The following is a 12,106-nucleotide window of genomic DNA, read 5'->3' as shown; positions in this document are numbered from 1 at the left end:
TCCCACCCCTGAAAAGAGAGCCAAAAAAAGCATTTCAATTTAATTTCATTAGAATCACATTAAAAGGGAAGATTTCAAAAAACACCATGTATTTTATTTACCATTGATTCTATATACCTCTGAATGTGCGCTGCCAAACAATGGAATAAAGGCAAAATCCATCCAAATAATCTCAAATCAGCTAAATACACAATGCAATGTGCCTTTATATAGACTTGTTTGACATACTAAAGATTTTAATTTAAATTACTTATATTCCTCAAATGCAATTTTAAACAGTTTTTTTGACTGGCTGTCGCATCATCCCTCGCCATTAAACGGTGGATGCAGACTGCGTGCCGATGCTGCCAATAGCATGGTGGCTACTGGTAGGTGTTTTGTGGCCCACCTTGATGTATGTGTTTTATCCGCATTGCCCATCCATGCATCTTCTTTTAGCTTGTTTTAGGGCACAGGTAAAAAAAAAAAAAGGAAAAAAAAAGAGGTAGATTTAAATCTCAAATGGACTATATCATAGCAAAAACAGTAATTAATTGCATGCCTACCATTGAAAACTTCTTATCTAAATATAAGGTAGACCATATTACAGGAAGTTGATTGAATGCCTGCCATTAAAAACTTTCTGAGGCCATTGTGATGTTTTTTGGCACCTAATCTGTTGATTAGGTCACACAAACATAGGAAGGAAAATCACAACTACATTGATCGAAAACTTTTGTGGCCCCTAAAATTTTTAATGGTGGGTGTTCAATCAGGAAGCGGATTGGCTAGTGTACCACACATCACCAATCTGGCTGGTGTGTTGACGTCACCAAGTTTTGTGGGTCCCATCATGGGGTATGGTTATATTCAACCGTCCTTTCATTTGGAAAGCTCATCCTAAGATAGATCCAAAGATTAAGTGGACCACACTGATTGAATGTTTTAGCGCTGAGAATTATTGTCCCACTGATGTGGTCTACTTAAGGTTTGGATATATATCAATCATTTTTGGTATCATGCTTTAAAATGATCTCACAAAATATATGAATGGTGTGGATATAATAAATATATCATTTTAGGGCCATGTATCTTTGATCTCCTTTGAATTGTTGGTACAACTAAGGGTGTACATTGAGTTGAGCTGGCTTTAGCTCAACTCAGCGCGGCTCAGTCCTCAAGTTTGATTGGCTAGCTCGACTTGGTTCGATTAGCAACTCGGGCTAATTGGAGTTGAGTTGGCCTATGCAACATTTTCACAAACACATGTACTGCACCTTTAAAATCTCACTGTATGTAAAATACAAATAATGGTTTTACAAGTATTTTATCAAACACCTTCTAAATAACATAAAAATCAAGAAAAAAAAATGGTATTTGTTTCATATACATACTTTCCTTGCCACTAGCCACACTTCATTGAGTTATTTCATCAAACGGTTGGTGAGCAACATTAATATTAAAGCAACCAAGATACCGAACTGGTTCGATTCAAGTTCGGTTTGACCTAAGTCGAGTTGAGTTGGGGCTAGCTAGAACTCGGCTCCCACTCATTTTCAAGCTCAAAAAATTAGCTTGACCTAGCTCTAACTCAGCTTTGAACCGAGTCAAATCGAGCTTTTTCTAGTTGAGTCGAGCGAGCTAACTGAGCTAGCTCGGTTCGTGTACACCCCTGGGTACAACTCATATCGTGGATTAGCTACTGACTCCCTACCAAAGTGATGTCACCAAGTTTTGAGGGGCCATCATAATGTATGTGTTATATCCACACTGTACATCCATTTGGAGGGATCATTTTAGGGCACAAGACAAAGAATGAGGCAGATCCAGAGCATTAGTGGACCCCACTAGAGAAAACATTGGGAAGAGCGACGCCCACCGTTGAAACGTTTCTAAAGCCCAACATGATGTTTATTTGAGATCCAAATTGTTCACGAGTCAATACAGAAGTGAAAACACATATATCAGCTTGATGGAAAACTTCTGTGGCCCTTAGAAGTTTTTAATGGCAAGCATCACTCTACCACTGTTTTCTGTGGTGGGGTCCACTGGAGCTTTGGATCTGAATCATTCTTTGGATAATGCCCTAATGTGATCTCTCCAAATGGATGGACGGTGTGGATACAAAAAATACATCATGGTGGGGCCCACATAACTTGGTGACATCCGCTTCCGTTTAATCACCCCTGTTTCCTATGGTATGGTACACCTTGAGATTTGGATGTTCCTTAATTTTATCTCTATGCCATAAATTGATTCTGAAAAAAAAAGGATGGACGGCGTGGATAGAACACGTACATCTATGGTGTGTTCCACAGAGCCCGGACCAGTAGCCACTCGCTACTGACAGCGTCAGTGGGCAATCCCCGTCCCTAACAGGTGGCACACATGAGACGCATGCCATACATATTTCGCACGTATCAATGCTGGCACGTGTTCTATCCAAGTCGCCATTCAAAATCCCCGCGTTTCTTTCCCAAAAGCCACCAGTCATCCACCCATCATAAGATCAGATAGAGAATTGATGGCTTCTTCCTCCTCTCTCCTTCTCTCTCAACACCTCCTCCTCCCTCCCTCTCTCTCCCACCACAGATTTCGCCTCTTTCCCGATCTTCCCTCAACTTCTTCCCAACTTACCCTTCGTGTCCCAAATCTACACCACAAGCTCCAATCCCGCCTAATTTCTTCAAAACCCCTCCGAGGAAAACCCTTCTCTGCCTCGGCATCTTCTTCCTCCTCCCAAATCCCTTCCTCTCCCTTACACGCCTTAATCTTCGATTGCGATGGCGTAATCCTCGAGTCCGAGCACCTCCACAGGACCGCTTACAACGACGCCTTTGCACATTTCGACGTCAGATGCCCTCCATCATCCTCGCAGCCCCTCAATTGGGGCTTGGAATTCTACGACGTGCTCCAGAATCAAATTGGCGGCGGCAAACCCAAGATGAGATGGTTCGTTTTTATTTATTTATTTATACTTCACTTCACTCTAATAGTTTAGCAAGTATACGTGGCTTTACCGAATGGAATCCAAATCTCAAACTTATGATATATTTGGTTCGTTTACACTATTAGTTGAAAATATGATCACTACAAAAATCAAGGACGTTCAATCGGACGGTTGACGTGAATTCACGAGTCATTGGTTTCACACCCTTCTTTCATCTAGTGGAATCGCTCATTGATTATCATGCCCGCATTCTCTAGACCAAAATGGCATTGCAAAACAAAAGCACTAGCACATGATCGAAACCGAGCTCTCGCTCTTCTAGCTCATGCTTCTCTACCTCATCACTTTTGGACCGATGCTTTCTCTACTTCTGTATTTTTAATAAATCGATTACCATCAAAAGTTATTGGGAACGTTAACCCCTGGGAAAAGAAAAATTCGCCAAACCCCCCAACTATGCTCCACTATGGACATTTGGTTGTGCTAGCTACCCATTTTTACATACACGTAATAGAAACAAACTGGAATTTTGCATAACTCAATGTATTTTTATTGGGTACAATTTCAACTATAAGAGTTATGAATTCTTTGAACCCAAATCTGGATGTGTTTATCTTTCCTGGTATGTTATATTAGATGAAAGTATCTTCACATTCTCGACGACCATCAACTGAGATGGTCTCTGTCAGTCCGTCATTTCCCCTGTTCACATTCCAGTTTCATAACATTTCGCTGCTGCTGTTGATGACTCCACTGATGTCGCTTCTGTGGAATTGCAACTGCCTGGTGTGAACATGTCCCATTCACACACCACTTCATTAGGTCCCAACCTGGACATTTTTCAACACCCTGCACACCCTGCTACCCTCACTTCTTCACCTGTACTTGTTATAAATCAGGTGGCTGGCACTTCTTTACCACCTTATCCTGATTTCTCTCCAAGCCCATCTTTATTTAACCAATCACCTGACACTACCCCAACAAGCACTTCCTCTCCCATTATCTCACATTGTCGTCCAATTCATCAACTTCCTGTACACCAACTGACCTCAACACATCTCATCCTACCCCACCCATTACAGCCACTAATTCTCACCATATGGTTACCCAAACTAAGGATGGCACTTGAAAGCCCAAAATCCTCTTCGCAACTTGGTTCCCTCTCCCCATGGCCCTATTGACGTCTTCGGTTCCTATCGAACCGACATGTTATAGCCAAGCTTTCAAGCATGCTGAATGGTGGGCCACCGGGGCTTCTGAGTTCATTGCACTTATAAAAAATGGCATGTGGTCATTGGTCCCATCTCAGCCTCATCAAATAGCACCGACGGCTCTATCGAGCACTTTAAGTCCTGCCTCATTGCAAAGGGATACCGGCAACAGGAAGGCGTTGACTATATGAAAACATTTACATTTAGCCTAGTAGTTAAACCAGCCACCATTCTGGTAGTCCTCGCTCTTGTGGTACAGTTCAGGTGGTCTGTTTGCTAGTTGGATGTCCACGACGTCTTTTTACAAGGGCACTTGGCGAGGAGTCTACATGCACTGGGCTCCTAGGTTTACTGATACATTGTTACATACGCATGTGCGCTGATTACATAAAACAATTTATGGGCTCAAACTGGCCTCCGGTGCATGGTTTCAACAGGTCACCAACTTTTTTATGGAACTTGGGGTTTCAGGGTGCACTTGTGGATACTTCTTTGTTCTTATGTCGTGACAAATCATCAATTATTCTCCTACTTATCTATGTTGATGATATTATTATAAAGGATGATTCCTTTGCTAATCTTACTCGTCTGATTGAACACCTAGGTACAAACTTTGCAATGGAGGACCTCGTCCATCTTCACTACTTTCTAGGGCCCCAAGTACAATGTGATCACTGTGGAATATTCATATCTCAGACCAAATATATAATGGATCTTCTCCACTGATGGAAGTTAGATCTACCCCTGTTCCTGTTGGCCAAAAAAATCCAAATATGATGGTGATCTGCTTCCAAATGTCATTGATTACAGAAGCTTAGTTGGCGCACTACAGTATTTAATGTTGACTCATCCTGATATTGTCTTTGTAGTTAATCATTTGGGTCAATACATGCATGCCCTGACCTCAATCCATCGAACAACTGTCAAGTGCATTATGGGCTATCTTAAAGGCATCATCCGTCATGACATCATGATAAAACTGAGTTTCTCGTTGGACCTGCAGGCATACTCGGATTCTGATTGGAGTGTCCTGATAATCGGTAACCAACCAGTGGTTTTTGCATCTTCTTGGGCAACAATCTCGTCTTTTGGAGTGTAAAAAAAGAAAAAAGAAAAAAAAGGACCACCATGGCCCACTTAAGAACTAAAGTTGAATACCTATCTTGCTCACATTGCTGTTGATTTTATGTGAATTCATACACTTCTCAAGGATTTCTCCATTTACATTCGTGCCCCTCTGATTATCTGGTGTGATTATATTAGCGCTATGGCTCTTGCTACCAATCCTGTGTACCGTTCCCATTCCAAACACGTGGAAATCAATTATCATTTCATCAAGGAACGTGTGATTCGCAAATACATTGATGCCCTTCATTTCTTCTCACGGGTTGCCAATATATTCACCAAAGGACTTATGGCACACAAATTTCGGTATCTAACAGTCAAACTAACTGTGATTGAACTCCTGTTTAGTTTGAGGGGCTGCAATAGCACCTCCTGATATCTCTCCAAGCCTAAACTGCATGTTTCCTTTAAACGGTTTCTAAAATTGATCGTTAGGTATCAACAGTTTCCAAAACTGATTGTTAGGTATCAAATCCTGTATTTTCTATTCTTGTAGCATCTAACATATATATTCATGCTCTCACACAAGGAATATAGTGTGTTTAGATTATTCTTTTTACTTAATGTTTTGATTTGTTTATCTATTTTCTTATGCGCTTTCTCTACATTCGGTGTTGGTTGGTGCTGATGCTGAGTTTCTTAGGTACTTTTCGGAGAACGGGTGGCCTTCTTCTTCAATCTTTGGAGCACCTCCAGCTGAGGATTCGGACCGAGCGAAGCTGATCGACATGATTCAAGTAAATTCTCCTTGAGTCCTCGTGTTGGGTTTCAGTTTAGAGGAGGGCCTTGATTAGTGTTTGCCTTTTCCTCCTTTTCTTTAACTGCAGTGAATCGTCCAACATGCACGTGGCATGCCTGTATACCGATCCACACCATCTGAATCGCTGGCCACGGCATGGATTAGTGAAAATCTCACTGATCCAATGATCTTAACCACCCAATTGGTGTCTGTTTGATGGAAGGATGAAGAAGAAAATGGTCAGCGATTCAAATGCAATGGCTGGTATTGGATGGTTAAGATCTTCTGATCAGTGTTGTATTCAGTTGGGGCCACTATCTGGTCTGGACGTCTGGATCAAGGTTCAGTTGTGCCATGTTTAGGTTAAGAAGGGATCACAATTTACGAATAATGGTGGACAATACATTGGTCTAGCCCTTTAAAAAAATCTTGTTTTGCCCTATCAGCTCTGAATAATCTTACAGTTCCGTTCTTCATGGCGATCCTAATTCAACTGCATTTGGAATTTTTTTAATGTGATGAAGCATTTTGTTTTGTAGGATTGGAAGACGGAAAGGTACAAAGAAATTATCAAATCAGGAACTGTAAGAAGATTATTACTGCTGCTACCCTATTTCTTCCTATTTTGGTTAGTTATGTAAAAGGGATTGATCGGGTCTAGAACACCCTGGATGAAGCTGGGAATTGGGTCCTGCTCTTCTTTGCCATTTTAGTTGGGATTGGGTGGGGCCCATGGTGTAAGATTGTGTGGGTTATTCATACTGCATCATTTCTCAATGTGAAATGTGAAACTAACTTTATGTTCTGAGCTAAGTCATTGTAATGAATGTCAATTGACATTGTGACCAGGTGGAGCCCAGACCCGGAGTTCTAAGATTGATGGATGAGGCCAAGGCTGCAGTAAGATAACTTAATAACTTGAAATTGACTTGCTTATTTTGGTGCTGGAATCTCTCTTTGTCACTCAATTTGATGCTAGAGCGCGAACTCATTTCATGCATTGCATGTCTTCTTGTTGGGGAAGTTTGCGGAAGAAAAATTTAGGATCGCTTGTGATGAAATTAGTTGTAAACATGCCAATTAAGTCACCGTCAATAAACCAGTGGAAGTAGCATCTGAAGGGAAAAGGAACAAAATGCTAGTTGAGAATTTATGTGGTTCACCACAATATGTGGCTTGTCCATGGTAATTGCCCCAAATCATCTTTTGGTGAGCCAAATGCCCAAAATGAACTTCTAAAGGGGACATTTGGATGTGGACTCCTTTTCTTCATTAATGCCTAAGTTTTGAAACAATTATGAAGCATTGAATAACTTGCATTGCCTGTCGAACACTTCTGTCCCCATCAACTTCTATTTGCATGAACTATATATATCTCTTCTCATGGGGTGCTTCGTTTTTTATTTGACATCCATTTACTTGAATGTAGAAAATGTACTGCAATGACCTGCAGGTTTCAATTTATATCTTTTGTTTTTTCTTCTTCTGCAGGGAATTAAAGTTGCTGTTTGCTCTGCTGCAACTAAAAGTTCAGTTATACTCTGTCTTGAAAATCTTATAGGGATTGTAAGTCCTTTCTCCAAGATTTGGTTCAGATATAGAACCACCATTTGCAGCTTTCCTCACACATGAGGTGGGATTGATTCCTGGTTGCATGTTGTAGGAACGCTTCCAGAGTCTTGATTGCTTTCTTGCAGGTAAGTTTGGCAAATGTACTTTCGAAATACAATGTCTTGATATCTTAGTGCATTCTCTTTGATGGAAATAGTTTTTATTTATTTATTTATTTAAATTATTATAAATTAACATGGTTGCATTTAGGGGAATAAAACTTTGTCTATGGATTCCGTGCATGTTTAATATTCATGTTGATGAAAATGCAAGAAGCTTAAAACAAGGCAGCTCACTGATATTCTGTTTTTAGGCTCCACACACACTCAAAGAGTATAAATGTATATGTGATGCATACATTAGTCTTGTACAGATTTATGTAGTGAAATGATTTGTTACTCTATATAGTGTGGATATGGCTGGTGAACTTGTATGGTGGTGCGGTGTTGAAATAATGTGGCGGTTGCGTGGATAAAGGAAGAAGATAACCATCTTCTCAAGAATAGTCCTTAAAATCTCTAAAACGAGAATTAAAATTGATATTGTTGATGGAAAGTGCTGTTTACAATGTATTTGATGGCCTTATAGAAACAAAAGAGGTCTTGGACTCCTAATTTGACTCAATTTAGGAAACATTCCCAAATTAGTAAAAATTACTAAAAATACTAAAAATATGACTAATAATACCCATTTCCGAAATTAGTAAAAAATACTAAAAATGTGACTAATAATACACAAACTCTCCTAGAAGACTCAAAACAAAAACTTTAAGCTATTATAGCCTACAGGATTCTTAAAACTCTAAAACAACTAAAAAATAATAAAAATTGAAACTTACTAAAAATTGTAAAATTTTACTTGAAACCTAGATTTGACCCTTAAAATGATTGAATCTTACATGCCAGTAGCCTTCCAACGACATACTATACATGTGAAATGGATAACCATTCTCAAAGTTATGGCCGTAGGAAGCTATAGTGTGCACTAGACCCTGGATCAAACTTTCTAGCCCGATTCTTTTGATCCTGGCCATCCATGAGTTTGTCCTTGAATTTGTCCCACATCTTGAAAGCTTACACATGATTGGAATGATTCTGGTGACTTTACTTTTATTGTATATAATGACGACTTGAGTTCCTTGTTATTTACAGCTTTTCCCTGCCCATCGCTTTGGCCTGTCAAACAGTATGTTTCAGGGCTTGTCCAGTTTTTTTAGATCAGGGATTTTAGAAAGTGAATGGGGTTTTCTTAATTTTTTATGTATCAGTAACACACCATGTATAACACCCTTGGAATGTGGAAATGTTATGGAAAACATCAGGAAATATCATATGTATCGTGCGATGCGTCATTGGCTGAGAGAGACATTAAGAAACTTTAGGAAGATGGTGGGATTTTTCAGTGGAACTTCAGGTATTAAAAAGCACCTAATTATACATTTAAAAAAACAAAAAAAACACTAGATATGATAGTTTTCTGTTCTTTAGGAGACAAAACTAAGTGTTGTCAGCCATAAGTGATGCAATTATATCCAAAATGAGTTCTTATCATTCAAATGTCATAAAATACAAGCAATGAAATGCAAATACTCCAAAACACTAAAAAGAATAAAAAATATACCTTGGTTTCAGGCCACATTGAGTTCAACTGTGGAGAATGTCTATTTTGTTTGACAAAGTATGGGGTTTAGCACCAGGACCCAAGCAAGAGGGGGGTAAATGCAATTGCCAACACCCTTAATCAATTGCATTGTTGCCCTTGTGATGTAACGAAGAGAGGGATTGAACTTTCTCTCTCTCTCTCTCTTATGGGCAAGGGATTGAGCTTAATTGTGAGGAAAAAGTATACATACCAATTGTAGATTTATCACTCATGCTTAATTGCCACAAATAGAGAAGAAAATATTGAATAATGAACTCTAGGTCCTGGATGGCATGGTCATGGGAAATATCGCAGATATTGATATATGGTCATTTATCAGCAATATTATCATTGATACATGGGATTTATTTATTTATTATTATTATCACGCCCCTGCTTTGTATCTCTACCATGCAATGACAACAATATTGGCTGATATTGTCAATACATTGAACACTCATTGTATTTTAACTAGTGACTGGAATCATATCCTTGTGCATTTCAGATGGCTTGGGAGTTAAATAGTTTTGAGTTTCATTCAACCTATTTGATTTGGAAATTCATGAGAAAAAAAAAATCTTGTATTTATAGATATTTGAAGTTTCAAAAAATTGACAATCGCTTTTGATCTCTTTTACCAACTGGCCTAACATAATCCTCACTAGTTTTAATACAATGCCACCTGGATTTTATTTCCTTCATAGGCACACGGATAACTTGGGAACTTTGTTCATAGCTATGGCATTCACATATAATAGGATTCCGTTGACCAGGGCATGCAGTGTTATCTAAGTGTGTTTTGCTGCCATTAGACTCTTAATCTTTACAACTTTTCAACATTTTGCAATTTTGATGTCCATTTCGTGGGTGTTAGTGAAAGCAACAGCTACTCCTTATTGTTAATTGTTCATGACTTATATTTCTTAACCAAGAGGTTTCTGTTTTCCTTCAGAAGAGAAATTTCTGATTGTGTATCTTTTGAAATGTAAAATGGTTTGGGAGTGAGCGCAAATCATCATTTCATAAATGAGTCTCATTATTAAGGATATTTGTTTTGCTACATGCTAATGGACTCTGTCTTTCCATCTGATAATGTTCTAGCCTCGAAGATATTCCTCTGATTAGATTAATAGCCAAGGCTTCCTTGCGAAAAGCTGCACATCACCTTTCTTCATATTGTTGAGTAGTGAACACCATTCCACACATGTCATCCCCTCATTTGAATTGACACACTGCACTTGTTCAAAGTGCAGATATATGTCTTTAATGCACCAAACTTCTCAGCTACCTTGCGAAAAGCCACACATCACCTTCCTTCATTTTGTTGAGTAGTAAACACCATTCCACACATGTCATCGTCTCATTTGCAATTGACGCACTCCACTTGTTCAGAGAGCAGATACAATCTTTAATGCACCAAACTTCACAAAGAAGAAAGATATCCGTGTCATTGTCTGCCATATTCAATCTGTATAGGTGATGATGTGAAGGAAAAGAAGCCTGATCCATCAATTTATTTAACAGCTTTAAAGGTGATTAATTTTAATAAAGTTGCCTTGAGTGCTCTTTCAAGTTCAAACTTTCTATTTCCATTTAATACCTATTATAACCGAAGGTTTGATTTCTATACCATGCAGAAACTAGGTGTGCTGGTAAAAAATTGTTTGGTGGTTGAGGATAGTGTTATTGGGCTACAGGTAGGTCTTGTGCTTAAAGCGTTTTGCCAGGCCCATATGCATGTACAGGGCATAACATCTACACGCTACCTATTGCTACCATGGAAGACAGGTGCAATATCCAAGACGCCCGTTGGGTGGTTCTGACCATATTGATGTGTCATGTGAAAAAATCGGTTGATCCACTCGTTAGGTGGGCCAAGTGGATTGTCAGAAAGCGGATTGTCAGAAAGCTTCAGCACCTTTTTTTTTCAGCCATACATTTGTTTCATAACCGTGACCCATCTGATTATTTGACTGGGTAGATTCTTGGGCCAGGACATCAATTAGTGCGGCCCCTCTGATGGGTGGATCAGATCTTGTACATATGTGCTGGCACATGTGGTGGTGTGTACACGAGCTGCCCCATATAAGCTTGTGGGCTTAGCAAACCTCCATGCTAAAATATACACCATCTCACTGAATTTTGGGATTTAGCCTGAACAAAGCTTCTAATTCCAATAGGCAGCAACAAAAGCGGGGATGTCATGTGTTGTAACTTATACATCTTCAACTGCTAACCAGGTGAGGCCTTGTCTTCATTAGTTTTCAGTGTTCCTCATAGCTAGGCACCTGAATATTTCATTGCAAGGCGCATTGAATATCATCTGACTGCATGTAGGACTTCAAAGATGCGATTGCAGTCTATCCTGACTTGAGTAATGTGAGGTATGATTCCATTTCATACTGTGTGATAGACATCAAAATTTTGTTATTCGATTGCAATACCAATGGATGTCCCCCATCTCTGCAGCTTGGAGGACCTTGAACTGTTGCTTCAAAATGTTGTGGCTGCCAATTAGATGAACGTATCACATCCTCCAGGATCCACATTAAATGCAACTTCTCATTTGGGCTACCACTGGGTTGGTTCGATTGTTGTTGTAGTTGGAATTCAGTCCCATGCATCATTTTTCCATTGTATTTTTCAGTTCAATCAATTCAACAGAAAAATTAGAATTGAATGGTCTGTAAATTTTTTACTTATTTTTGATATACCATGGTGAATATATAAGAATTCGATTTGATATTCACTTATTAATGAGTAATGATGATCTTTTCAGGATCTTCATGAATCTTGTCTCGGGATATTTCTTTGTCCTTCTGCTAAGATCACAGATGCCACTCCACATTA

The 12,106-nt window shown here is 39.2% G+C and overlaps 1 protein-coding gene across 1 annotated transcript; it reads left to right on the top strand.

Moving 5' to 3' along the window:
• Positions 1-2,451: 2,451 nt before the first annotated feature.
• On the top strand, positions 2,452-12,005 carry LOC131242310 (haloacid dehalogenase-like hydrolase domain-containing protein At4g39970). Its single transcript, XM_058240879.1, has 11 exons — positions 2,452-2,931; positions 5,909-6,002; positions 6,544-6,588; positions 6,854-6,904; positions 7,496-7,570; positions 7,668-7,701; positions 10,733-10,788; positions 10,894-10,953; positions 11,437-11,496; positions 11,594-11,640; positions 11,726-12,005. Exons 1-11 carry the CDS (start codon positions 2,504-2,506, stop codon positions 11,772-11,774), a joined length of 999 nt encoding a protein of 332 aa, XP_058096862.1. The 5' UTR covers positions 2,452-2,503; the 3' UTR covers positions 11,775-12,005.
• The last annotated feature ends 101 nt before the right edge of the window (positions 12,006-12,106 follow it).

This window comes from Magnolia sinica, chromosome 4, assembly GCF_029962835.1.
Source record: "Magnolia sinica isolate HGM2019 chromosome 4, MsV1, whole genome shotgun sequence".
NCBI classification, from domain to species: domain Eukaryota; kingdom Viridiplantae; phylum Streptophyta; class Magnoliopsida; order Magnoliales; family Magnoliaceae; genus Magnolia; species Magnolia sinica.
The sequence above is the reverse complement of the archived record's forward strand: the minus strand, read 5'-3'. Positions and strand labels throughout refer to the sequence as shown.

What these genes read in the sequence shown, in the direction of transcription:
- LOC131242310 (XM_058240879.1), top strand. Translation starts at nt 2,504, where the DNA reads ATGGCTTCTTCCTCCTCTCTCCTTCTCTCTCAACACCTCCTCCTCCCT. An exon ending in GGCAAACCCAAGATGAGATG is followed by an intron (nt 2,932 to 5,908) that starts GTTCGTTTTTAT and finishes TGAGTTTCTTAG; the next exon opens with GTACTTTTCGGAGAACGGGT. An exon ending in TTGAAAATCTTATAGGGATT is followed by an intron (nt 7,571 to 7,667) that starts GTAAGTCCTTTC and finishes TGCATGTTGTAG; the next exon opens with GAACGCTTCCAGAGTCTTGA.